This window comes from Manihot esculenta, chromosome 14 (genome assembly GCF_001659605.2).
Source record: "Manihot esculenta cultivar AM560-2 chromosome 14, M.esculenta_v8, whole genome shotgun sequence".
Lineage (NCBI taxonomy): Eukaryota > Viridiplantae > Streptophyta > Magnoliopsida > Malpighiales > Euphorbiaceae > Manihot > Manihot esculenta.
This window is the reverse complement of record NC_035174.2, coordinates 9,859,402-9,872,481: the sequence shown is the minus strand read 5'-3', so window position 1 is coordinate 9,872,481 and position 13,080 is coordinate 9,859,402. Positions and strand designations below refer to the sequence as shown.

Here is a 13,080-nt window from a genome sequence, read left to right as displayed (position 1 = left end):
GCGAAGACGTCCAAGAGGATGCCTTGGAACTTTTCAAGAACAAGGGGTTGATGATCATGTATAAATGTAAAGATGTTTTCACTTGGACTGCCCCAATTGAAAGGCTTGCAAACAATTGGGTTGGGAATTAAATTTTTTGAGGCTGGAACTTCTCTTTTTTTAATTAAATTGATCTGAATAAGTTGGCCAGGATTTTGGTCAGTGGGTACAAAAACAAGAAAACAACATTGACTGTCCTAAAGCCAGAGAAAATTTGACCTATCATGAACCCAACAGATAAACAAAAGGCTTGAAAGTTTGTCCTCTTTCTCCAACTTTAAGGGATAAAAATCATCTTTCATGTGCACAAAGCAAGAACTGTACTATCCAGAAAGAACCGTGGGAATTAAAGATAAGTGCAAAAAAAAAAAAAAACAAAGGATTATGATGGAAACTGCAGAAGAGTTTGACAGAGAAACCTTGACCCTTGTGTAAAGGAGTAACTTTCAAGTTTGCTCTATGATTATGGATCAAGGTACAGCTAAATATCAAAGGTGCCTCATCAAATTTGAAGGGTATATGCAATCAAACAGAGAAATTACAGAGAACAAAGTCATGGCTAGAAACAGCTAGAGAATGTCATAAATACGATGGAATAAAAGGATTGATTCGCTAAGTTGAGCGATAAAGTATATATAATTTGTGAATGTGTATAAAATTTACATTTCAGGATACTACCCATCAAGTTTGGAATGCCAACAAAAGGTTGGAAATCCATATTATCGCTGATTGAAGAACAAGCTTTTTGCAGGCAGCAGTCAAACATGACAACAATACTCAAAAGAACAAAGAGATGTCCTCTCTGAACAAACACAAGCCAAGATCCTAGCTTGATTGTGATCCTGGGAAGCATTTGCTGGCTCATTTCTCGCATTTTCTACGTCTCCAGACTAATTTTACCATGAAGCAGGATGCAACTGTAATAACAAGGGCTAGCACTCGACCTCCAACCAGTCCAGCAAGAACGATCAGAAAGAGGATCAGATAACCTGAATTGCCTCCTCTTTCAGTACCCATCTTTTCTTCCAATTCTATCATCTCTGGCTTAGTGTGCACTGTTTGACTAGAAGTAGAACTTCTATGTTCAAATTCTTCCTTTGCTTCTGTTCTATATCTTTCTCCTTCTTCTTCTTTTTCATCTTCCAGCAATTGCCATGGTGTTGATTTACCTTTGCAAACTAAACCTTGATGATCAAAATTATATTGCTGTTCTGTGCCTTCACCCTTTATTAATTTATCCTCTCCCCTGCAACCAGACACTTCACTGCTGAAATCTGCTTCCCTCTCCTCTTTTTTCCCTTTCCTTATAGTATGAAATTTCTTTGGCATCAGTTTCTTGAAGATTTTTCTTCTGATTTTACAACTCCTGCTATGCTCTTTTTCACAAATCAAGTTTCCACCTTCATCCACAGCTCCAGCCTCACTTTCCCATCTCTTGTCATGATTCAATAACTCATACATGGTTTGATTTTCTATTTTCCCATTTGCTTCAACTCCTCCAACCATATTAAGTCTTGGCTCCCCAACTTGGATTTCCTTGACAGGAGAGTCCGATTCAAGACTCTCAACCAAATGACAGTGATCAGAAGCACTAGCATACTCCTCTGCATTGATCCGTTCTCTCTTGGAATCCCTCCTAAGTCGAAGCAATGAAAGAACTCTTTGGATTAAAGTTGGAAAGGCCAATAAGCATGTTTTCAACCAACAAATGGGACGTTGTCCGACATATTCAAGAAAGATGAGAAGAAAAGCGGACATTGTTATCCCAACAGCAATTCTTGTCGTGCTTAATGCCAAAGCTATCACAACAAACATCTTCAAAACTGAAAATAACAAGCGTTTCTCTTTTCTATTCGAGCCACTATTACCATCAACAACAACACACCCCATAAGACTCTGATTAGAATCAAGAATTAGATCTTCTCTCGCCAACACTTCACATCTATCGACATTATTATACTGAAGCTCCAAATTGTCCTGGCTTTGACAATTTTCATCAATAATAACAGGCTCCACAGTCAATTCTCTACTGTTCGAAAAGCCTACAGGATCGGAGATGGCAACCTCCTCAACCACGCGCGGCTCACTATACTGCTGATGCTGATGTTGCTGCTTCTTCCTCTTCTTGATGGGTTTCTTTAGTCGGTCACGGTTCTTAACGAAAAGATCAACTAGAGAAGTAGGAAAGCCGGTCTCGACAACAAGTGAATTGGGTCTGGGTGGTTGAAGATCCGCAACGAGACGAGAAATTCTTGAAACTTTGGCCTTCTTCCATGGCCAAGGCATGGTTAGTTACTGATCGCACAACCCAAAAAGAAAAAGATATGAGAAAGAAGCAAAGATGGGTAAAATTTGTGGGAAGTGAAGGGGGCTGAAGAAGAAGAAGAAGAAGAAGAAGAAGAAGAAGATGTTGGAAAGAGAAGAGAGAGATGCACAACAAAAGGGAAAAAGAAAGGAAAAGGGATAGAAATTTGCAGGCAAGTGTGGAGAGACGGGGAGGTCAAGAAATGTGAAGAAATAACGGTGAAGCGCGTGCGTGAGCTGGTGGAGTGGACTGTTTCCCTGAAACACAGGGAGAAATGGAGAAATTGCATTCTATTTTTATTTTTATTTTGGGCAATTGATATCAAAAATCTAAAAATTAATCTGTTAATTTCGTTAAAATTTAATTTATTTAAAAATTATTTAATTTAGAAGATTATATTTTATTAGTAAAATAATTATTATATTAAAATTTACAATTAAATTATAACAGTAAAATTCATTAAAATTCACTTTTTAATAATGTAATTTATATAGTTTTAATAGTTATAACAGTTTTTTTTTCAAAATTTGAGTTGATTTTTTATTTATAATTAAATAGTGATAAATTTAATAAATATTATTTTACTAATAAAATAATCAAAAATTAAAAAAAAATTATTGAAAAGGTCACAAATAGTTTATGGTTTTTATCTGTCAAATATCATAAAGTGCTTTTAAAAAATAAATTGTCAATTTAGTTTGTTATTATAAATTATAATTTATACGTTGAACATTTATGTCTTGAAATGTTTTGAAAAGTTAAAACCAGTTATTTTAGTTCGAATAATCCGACTCCTCAAATCTCGATTCAGAAATATAAAATAGACTGAATCATTTATAAATTTAAGTTCAATAAAAAAAATTCAGTCCGATAATATGACATGATGAAGGATAGCGGGTGTAATCACTTCGCAGCTCTGCCTGCATATTCGCCGGGAGAATTAAATGGCCGCCTAGCATAAAAAGGGAGTCTAATACTTCTATACCTACGAATTTATATAATAAAGACAGATGATATTGTAGTAGAGAGGACATGCCATCACTACCAGACAAATGGAGAAAAATAAAAGAAAAGAAATACTCTCATCTCTATCCAAACTTACTCGACTACCGTAAACTCTATTATTTGAATCTCAAAACATCAATTTGTATAAAAATTATTTTCATTAAATTAAATTATATTAATTATTTATTTAATAGATATTATATTTTAATGCATTTCGAGGCTTAGCTGGTGGAAAGTGCATCCTTGTAGTTTTGAGAGGTTTAAGATTCGACTCCCCCAATCTCCTATTTAAAAAAAAAATTATATTTTAATTAAAAAAAGTCATTAAATACTTTAAAGAAATTATTATAATTTATAAATTGATTAATTTAATATTTTATAATAATAATATAAAAACATTCTCATATTTAATTCAATAATAAATATTTTTAAATAAATTTAAAAAATTTCAGTTACGCTCATTCTCCATTTTCATTTAAAAAAAAATAATAACAGTATGATATTCCTGGCAAAGAGGGTAAATATGGTTAAGAGAGGGATCCATTAAAAAGAAAACAAAAAGGAATAAGTGGGGCCTTTTAGTAAATACTGAAAAGACAAAGGAGGTAAGGATTAAGGAACATGGAAATGGGAAGCACGAGTACGTGAGACTCGTGATGCCGTGCTCTTCTCTACTTTTGACGAGTAATTATTTCATACATCTACATCGCATTCACTTCTAACAAGAGGTTGCTTGGCATTATTATTAGAGTTACCAGGGAGAAAAACTTTTTTTTTTTAAATATTATTTAAAAATATTACAAAATAATTTAAAATTATTTTTAATATAATTTAATTATAAAAATATCAACATAACAAACTAATTTTTTAAATAGTTTTTCGAATAGAATTTAAAATAATTAAAAAACACTTTTTTGATATAAATAAAAATTATAAAATGAATAAAATATTATTTATTACATGAATAATTATACGTTTATTTTGAAAATAATATTTTTATTATATAAAAATAAAATAAAATAAGATATTTTGAAAATATCAAATAAATACAATAATTGATGGGTATCTTTATCACTGATTTAAAAAATAATTGAAGGGTATCTTTTAGAACTTTTTAAGTAGAAAGTCGATTCATCCATCTAGGGATGAGCTCTTTTTTTATTTAAATGGATATGGTTATTCTTCTTTAAAGAAAAACATTTAAAAAAAATAAAATAAAAGTATACCGCATTACATGAATTATTGTGACTTAAATGGAAAATATTTATCAAAGACTTAACATATAGTAATTATTATAGAATTTATATAAAAAATAAGGAAAAATTATTTTTTAGTGTCTGAAATTTAACGTAATTAATACTTATGTCCCTCTATTTTGGCGACCCAATACTTTAGTTCATCACATTCTCTTCTATCTAAATTTATAGTCATTCCATCCAAAATAACCGTTTGGAACACGTGAATTGACAAAATTGACCATCACTACAAGTTCCGCTATTTCAAAATCACTAAACCCAAACCCAATGTCTCTTCATCGTAAATTCTTTTTCTTTTTCTTCTTCTTCTTATTCTTCTTCTTCTTCTTTTTCACCATAATTCCTACCCTTCTGCAACTTCCATTTGGGACACGTGAATTGATAAAATTGACCATCACTAAAAGTCCCGCTATTTTAAAATCACGAAACTCAAACCTAATGTCTATTTACTGTAGATTCTTCTTCTTCTTCTTATTCTTCTTCACTATAACTCCTACCATTTTTGCAACTTCTTCTTTTTTTTCTTCTTCGCCATAACTCCTACCCTTTCTGTAACTTTCTGCTTCAGGGAGAAGAAAGATGGAAAAGAGAAAAAAAAATCAACAATGTCAAAAGGAAATAAAGAAAATACGAGGGAGAATAAAGATCAAAAAGAGAAAAAGAAAAAAGAAAAATCAACAATGTCAAAAAAAAATAGAGAAAATATAAAAGAGAAAAAAGATGAAAAAGAGAAAAAAAAAAAATCAACAATGTCAAAAGGAAATAGAGAAAATATGAAGGAGAAGAAAGATGAAAAAAAGAGAGCGAGAAAAAAAAAGAGGAGAATTAACAATAGATAAAATGAAATGGAGAAAATACGAAAGAGAAGAAAAATAGGGATTTTACATTGAGAGAAGGGTATTTTTGAAAAAAATTATAACCTCTTACCTTTAAAATTTTGACCAAACGACTTAAATGGACGAAATGACTATGAATTTGGACGGAAGAGAAAGTGAGAGACTTAAGTGTTGGGTTGTCAAAATAGAGGAATAAAAATATTAATTACGTTAAATTTCAGAGACTAAAAAGTAATTTTCTCAAAAAATAATTACATATCGTATTATATCAACTGCATCATAACAGTTGTAACTATCAATTTTAATGCCTAAAATCAATTTTTTTTCCTTTATTAAGAGATAATATTTCATTAATAAGAAAAAAAAAGCCAATGATCTATAAGATGAAAAACATATATATTTAAAACCCAAAAAGAAGACAATTGCATAAATAAGTCCCATAAATTATTCATCCAAAATCGGGATCCAACCCAATGGTAGAGAAGCATTTCTGAAACCTGTCTCATAAAAATTTATTGATAAGTTTAGCAAGAAAAAATTTATATTAAAACATCACAAGATTGAATTTTGATAGATTGCTAAATATAATGAAAAATTAAAATTTAAAAAGAAAAATATTAAATGTTTATTTTTTTTTTGTTCTACGTATAAAATAAATTAAAATAGAAAAATAAAATAAATTATAGTGAAAATAGAAAAATATAAGATAATCCTATTTGAATAAAAAAATAATATTTAATTCTGCTAATTTGACTTATAATCTATATAAAATTATAAAAGACACCAAAATATACTAAAATATCTTATATATGAATTTTCAAAAGTAAGTAAATTATTACTGAAATTTAACTCATAAATTTTAAGAATAATAATAATTTTTTTTTCAAATGTAGTATTCAGAATAAGTGACTCGAATTCTCTTGATTCAAAACTTCTCAAATGTGAATATTTTAATATATAATTTATTGTTGAATAATTATTTTATTTTCACATTCGCATAAGTCACCACACAATAACCTATTATCAGTTTTAGGCTAAAAAAAATATCGATATTGAGAAAAACCACACTTATAAGCAAGCCGGAGGAGAGCCAACGATCCTAAACCAATGAGAAATGGCTATCTACGTGCAAGCCACAAACCACCAACCAAAAAAAATACAATCAAGAAAAAACATAGATTTAAAGATTATCAATCTTAAAATATTAGATTTGTGTGATTTCAAATATAAAAAAAAAAATCAGAGTTAAAATTTTTAGAAAAAAAAATTATTTAAAGACAAAAAGAAAACTCACTCTCTAGATAATGAATAATGTAGAAAAGAGAGCTAAAAAGAATGAATTATGCGACGGTAAAAAAATATTGAACTCAAATAAAAAAAAAAAGAGAAAAGAGAACAGATTAAATTATCTACGTGTGTTTTTGTTTTATATATATAAAGAGGGTTTGTGGATTAAAGATACCACATGTTTTTTACATTTAACTAGAAATTATTAAAAGGAGATGCATAAATTAATCATATTATTTATAATTTATAAATAAAAAAATCATAAATATTTTCACTCATTCTTAATTATACTCTAAATTTTATTAATTAGTTTTAAATTTTTATAAAAAATAAAATTACCCTTATATTTAATTGATATTTTTTTATAAATTTATATGTTAAATAAATTATAATTTTAGTTTAAACATTCAATTGATTAATATCAACAAATATGTTAGTATAAGTTTATTTTAAAAATAGAAATGGGGAAGTCGAACCTTTGACCTCACAAGACTACAATTACAAGACTACAAGAATGCACTTTTCACCAGGCTAAGTCTCAAAATACAATGTTAGTATAAGTTTATATCTATTAATAAAAATAAAATACATATTTAAAATATAACTCATCATTTTACCATAATTTTTTTATATAAATAAGTCCAATTCTAACTATTTATACAAATAATAATAATAATAATTATTATTATTATTTTAATTTGACGAGTCCAATCGTGTTAACTTGGTTAATCAACGGAAAGCACACTCCAACTTGACGGCGATCTATGCCCTTTAGACAACTCCATGATTTTTCTATAAATATAATAATATGATGGCTTCCAATAATGAAACAAATATCTAAGATTTATTCCAAACAGATACAAGTACAAGAACAATATATATAGAGAATGAAAACGGGCAGAAAGAATTGGGAAAAATCTGAAAACAACAAATTCATCATGCAATTGCAAACCCTAAAATAATTCTTAAATATATTGTCCTTGCAAAATCTGAAATCCCTATCCACAAAACAATCAAATTTAAATGCTGGGTCTAACTCTAGACAACTTGGTTCCATAAAAGCCCAATTTCAGACACTTCCATCCTTCCAGAAGCCTCTTTTACAACTCACTGCTCCAAAATTTAGTTCATTTGACAGTTAAGACACCCATAAAAATCTCACCTTTTATATACCTTCCATTTTACTTTTCCATTCTGCTCATCCATTGTTCTTCCAATTGCTCACTTTCCCTCGCTTTCCCAAGAGAAATAGAGAGAACCCAAGTCAATAACAGTAAAAAAACAGACTTCCCAGGTAGAAATGAGAGAAATTCTACACATTCAGGGTGGCCAATGCGGCAACCAGATCGGAGCTAAGTTCTGGGAGGTGATCTGCGATGAGCATGGCATTGATAATACTGGGAAGTACAGTGGTGATTCTGAACTTCAGCTTGAGCGTATCAATGTTTATTATAACGAGGCTAGTGGTGGGAGATATGTGCCTCGTGCTGTTCTTATGGATCTGGAGCCCGGTACCATGGATTCCGTTAGATCTGGACCGTTTGGGCAGATCTTCAGGCCTGATAACTTCGTTTTTGGCCAGTCTGGAGCAGGGAATAACTGGGCTAAAGGCCATTACACTGAAGGAGCTGAATTGATTGATTCTGTGCTTGATGTTGTCAGGAAAGAGGCTGAGAATTGTGATTGCTTGCAAGGTAATGAGAGAGTTTTGTTGTTTTCGTATTAATTACTTGTTTAATTTGTTTGGTTTCGATCCTGATGTTTATGGTGTGGGTTATTTATGCTTGGCTTTGTTATTGATTTGATCTTTGCATTGGCTGGGGTTCGATGTTCTTTGTTTTCTTCTTCCCTTTTGTTTCCCCTTCTCTCTCTCTCTCTCTCTCTCTCTCTCTCTCTGTGTGTGTGTGTGTGTGTGTACATCTTGTGGAATTTGTTTCTACATAAATTTTGTCTGGTGTTAGAAATTTGGTATTTGTTTTTATCCTGCACTCTATGACAACAAATGTAGAACCCGTTATTTACTTATTACAGTGAAGCTAAATGCTTTTCTAGATAAATGAATTATTTCTCTGTTTTGGTTTTGGTACTCGTAGTTGCAGACTTTTGATGGCATCTATTCGGATTGATTTCAAGTTATTGCCTTTTTTTTTTCTTCCCTCTGTGAATGTTTCAGAATTGGTTCTATTGCTTGGTAATGGCCTTGTTTTAACTGGTTCTTTACATATAATTCCGTCCTTACGGATTGGTTGTTTTAGCTGTGGACCTTCTTTATCATTCTCTCAATTTCTAATGGCTTGTTTGGCTATGGACCTGCTTTATCATTCTCTCAATTTCCAATGGCTTGTTTGGGAGTTCCAATAGGAAGCGAATCCCAAATGTTATTTGTTAGTCTATGGAGTAGACTTATGGATTCAAGGCCTTTCTGAATCATATCGGTTCTGATTCATGTTTGTCTTTTTGTTTAAAGAATTTGGGTTATTTATATTCATTTTGATAATACTAAAATAGTTAAAGTTTATTTCATCATGATAGCCTGTACATTCATTATTTCTGTATCTTCCATCCACAAGCTTTCGTCATCGCATTGACACTTAAGGGACTCTGAGATCCAGACATTTGCGGATAACCTTTTAAATTTAAATCCTATTCATATTTAGTGCCTATTCCAAGTTTTCCAATAACATCTTATGACTTGAAGTGAAGTATATTCTAGACTTGTACAAGTGTCTAAAATAATCTGATGAAGCTGAAACTATAACATAATGTTTACTGTTAAAATTGGGGTTTCTTTGTCTTTTATTGTTCCTACTTTTTCCTTGCTATTTTGTTGCACATCTCTCAGTTCATTATCTTTTGTCATTTGATTGGACTATAGTTTTTCTTGTGCTTCCAAAGGAGTTTTTCACCTCAAGTAATCATGTAGCGGAATATCTCTTAGAGTTGATATGCCTTAATTTCTTTCTGACTATTAGCACTGTGGTTATATTCCTATCTGTTTTAACTATTGCTATCATTTTTTTTTACAGGATTTCAAGTTTGTCATTCCTTGGGCGGAGGCACTGGTTCTGGCATGGGGACTCTTCTTATTTCCAAGATCAGGGAGGAGTATCCTGATCGGATGATGTTAACATTTTCTGTCTTTCCTTCTCCGAAGGTATCCGATACAGTTGTTGAGCCATATAACGCCACTCTTTCTGTTCATCAGCTTGTAGAAAATGCTGATGAATGTATGGTTTTGGACAATGAGGCTTTGTATGACATCTGCTTCCGTACTCTGAAGCTTGCCACTCCAACTTGTAAGTTGACTCAAATTCTCAAAATGCTTTTTTCATGTTTGGAATATTTCTCCAATTGATTCTAGATATGGATTAATCTTTGGATTTAGGGAGAAAAAAGGGGTTTTCCCCATGAAGGTTGAGAATGAAAGTGCATAAAAATAATAAAATGGTCTACCAACCTGTTTGATATCTTGCATGCAAAGATTGATGAGATGTGTGATCTAACTTTTGGTTGGTCATTAGTCTTTCTCATTGGTGGTTACCAGTGGTTAGGCTATGTTGATTTTTCCATTCATTGCTTAACTTATTGGTGGTATTCACATGCATTTGTGTGGTTGCAAATGCACAGACGCAAATTTACACATCTAGACAAATTACCAATTTGCTTCATGCCCCTACAATAAAGATGACAATGACATGTATGCTGAATTGTACTGTTCGCCATATGTGTATTCATCTTTTTAGTGAATATATAACTTCTCTGTCTCTCTCTCTCATGTCTTGATTTAGATTTCACATACTCTTACAACATAGACTTCGATATTTATTTTATATCAACACGACAACATGCTTCTACAGCCATGCCTAATATGTACACATACAATGTGGAATTTTTGTCTTGAAGGACATTATCTGATCATCATCTTATACGTTGCTTTGTTTTGTCATTTTCCCAGTTGGTGATCTTAACCACCTCATATCTGCCACAATGAGCGGTGTTACTTGCTGCCTTCGGTTCCCTGGACAGCTTAACTCTGATCTTCGGAAGCTTGCTGTTAATCTTATCCCATTTCCTCGCCTTCATTTCTTCATGGTTGGTTTTGCACCTTTGACTTCTAGAGGATCACAGCAGTACCGGGCTCTGACTGTACCTGAACTAACCCAGCAGATGTGGGATGCTAAGAACATGATGTGTGCTGCTGACCCACGTCACGGTCGCTATCTAACCGCTTCAGCAATGTTCCGTGGTAAAATGAGCACTAAAGAGGTTGATGAGCAAATGATAAATGTCCAGAACAAGAACTCTTCATATTTTGTTGAGTGGATACCCAACAATGTTAAATCCAGTGTGTGTGACATCCCGCCTAAGGGTCTCAAGATGGCATCCACTTTTATTGGGAACTCAACTTCAATCCAGGAGATGTTCAGGCGTGTCAGCGAACAATTCACAGCCATGTTCAGGCGCAAGGCTTTCTTGCACTGGTATACCGGTGAGGGTATGGATGAAATGGAATTTACCGAGGCTGAGAGTAACATGAATGATCTGGTAGCCGAGTATCAGCAGTATCAAGATGCAACAGCTGATGATGAGGAGTACGAAGATGAAGAAGAGGAGATTGCTGGTTGAGATGGATTGATATTAGTTTTTTAAGTTTGTCTGTTTGTATCCTATGTTCCTGTTGAAGGGTCAAACCAGATTGACATGTTGATATGTAATATTGTGTGTCCTTGTATCAGAAATGGGTTTATATTTGGAGATTGCTTTTGTTTTGAATTTACAATGATGGATGTTTTTGTATGTAGTCAATAGAAATTGTTAACTTTGCCAAAGGATTTCTAAGTGGAACGGGCATGGCTTTGTATATTGTGGTAAGCGATAATGCTGGTTTTCTTCTGCTTGGACATTATTACCATTAAACTAGTAACCCATATTCTCTGAATATTTGGTATTATTATTTAATAATTTATTTTTAAAAGTAAAATTTATGCGCTTTATTTATATCAATATTCATAATAGAATTTTTTTTGTAAAACTGTTCTTTTAAATAATTGACTAGGGTTGGATTCTGAAAGTTTGGATTTTGGTAAAAGTCTGTGCTAGAAAAACTGAGGCATAGCTTTATTAGGATCCAATGGGCGGCCCTTCTCCTTGTACAAGTTCAGGATTTTTCTTGAAAAATCGCTGGGCTTGGCTTATAACAAGCTGTCTTTTGAGCTTTTAAAGCAATCAGCTTGTTGAAAAAACATATAATATTTTTTATTAATATAATAAATTTTATAAAAATATCATATTTATTTTTATAATACATATCTAATAATTCATAAAGATTAAAATTCAATTACAGAATACTTCTCATGTAATTACACGTAAATGCTAGAAAATTATATTCATTAACTTGATGGTAGTTCTGATCTAATTTAATTTTAAATCCAACTCAGCAGGCTCATTTAGGTCAAATTCTCTCAGAAACTCTCTTTATGCTTAGAACTGGGAAAAGCAAATATATGGGACATTAGATGAACAAAAGCCAATAGTTATCTTTAAAATTAAGGGAGATTTACATTTTAGTATTATCATTATTAATAAATCAGTTTCTTTATTTTAGAAAAAAATTAAAACGTTTTTAATTTTTTTCTCTGTTAACAAAATAGTCATTCTGTCACATTTTCTATTAAAAATATATAGAGGATGAGAGAGAAAATTTTTAAAATTTAATTTTATCCTCAAATAAAATCTCTCATTTAATCCTTGAATATTACTATTATTAACAAGTCAGTCCCTATATTTTTAAATATCTATTAAAATGTCCTTATCTTTTCTCATGTCTATTAAAATGTCATTATCGTTTTTTCGCGTCAATGAAATAGTCCCTCCTTCTCCTCCTTAAAAAAGAAGAAAAAAAAAGAAGAAAATGATGATGAAGGGGACCTCCTCCTCTTTAAAAAAGAAGAAAAAAAAAAGAAGATGATGATGATGAAGGAGGAGAAAAAGAAGAAAAAGAAGAAAAAAGAAGAAGAAGAAAAAGAAGAGAAAAGAGAAGAAGATGATGATGAAGAAGAAAAATCTCCTCCTTCTTAAAAACAGAAGAATAAAAAAGAAAAATTGAAAAGAATCAAAGAAGAAGAAAAAAAAGAACTAAAGAAGAAAAAGAGGAGGAAGAATCAACGAAAAAGGAGGAGGAAAAGAAGAGGGTAATTTGGACTTTTGCTATATTTTTAACGGTAAAAATAGACGGAATGATTATTTTATTGATGGAGAGAAAAAATAAGAACGTTTTAATATATTTCTGAAAATATAGGGACTAACTTGTTAATAATAGTAATACTCCGGAATTAAATTGTAAGTTGCTCTA

At 31.4% G+C, this 13,080-nt stretch overlaps 2 protein-coding genes across 2 annotated transcripts; one reads left to right on the top strand and one right to left on the bottom strand.

Annotated features, from left to right (window-relative positions):
* Positions 1-595: 595 nt before the first annotated feature.
* Positions 596-2,586, bottom strand: LOC110600392. The gene has a single exon (XM_021737239.2). It carries the CDS (start codon positions 2,323-2,325, stop codon positions 901-903), a length of 1,425 nt encoding a protein of 474 aa, XP_021592931.1. The 5' UTR covers positions 2,326-2,586; the 3' UTR covers positions 596-900.
* A 5,180-nt stretch (positions 2,587-7,766) lies between these two features.
* LOC110599870 (tubulin beta chain) lies at positions 7,767-11,557 on the top strand. The gene is made up of 3 exons (XM_021736459.2): positions 7,767-8,422; positions 9,755-10,024; positions 10,684-11,557. The coding sequence occupies exons 1-3, from the start codon at positions 8,029-8,031 to the stop codon at positions 11,352-11,354; spliced, it is 1,335 nt and encodes a 444-aa protein (XP_021592151.1). The 5' UTR covers positions 7,767-8,028; the 3' UTR covers positions 11,355-11,557.
* Positions 11,558-13,080: the final 1,523 nt, after the last annotated feature.

Coding starts and splice junctions, on each gene's coding strand:
- LOC110599870 (XM_021736459.2), top strand. CDS start 8,029: ATGAGAGAAATTCTACACATTCAGGGTGGCCAATGCGGCAACCAGATC. Junction 8,423..9,754: donor GAATTGTGATTGCTTGCAAG/GTAATGAGAGAG, acceptor TTTTTTTTACAG/GATTTCAAGTTTGTCATTCC. Junction 10,025..10,683: donor GAAGCTTGCCACTCCAACTT/GTAAGTTGACTC, acceptor TCATTTTCCCAG/TTGGTGATCTTAACCACCTC.
- LOC110600392 (XM_021737239.2), bottom strand. CDS start 2,325: ATGCCTTGGCCATGGAAGAAGGCCAAAGTTTCAAGAATTTCTCGTCTC.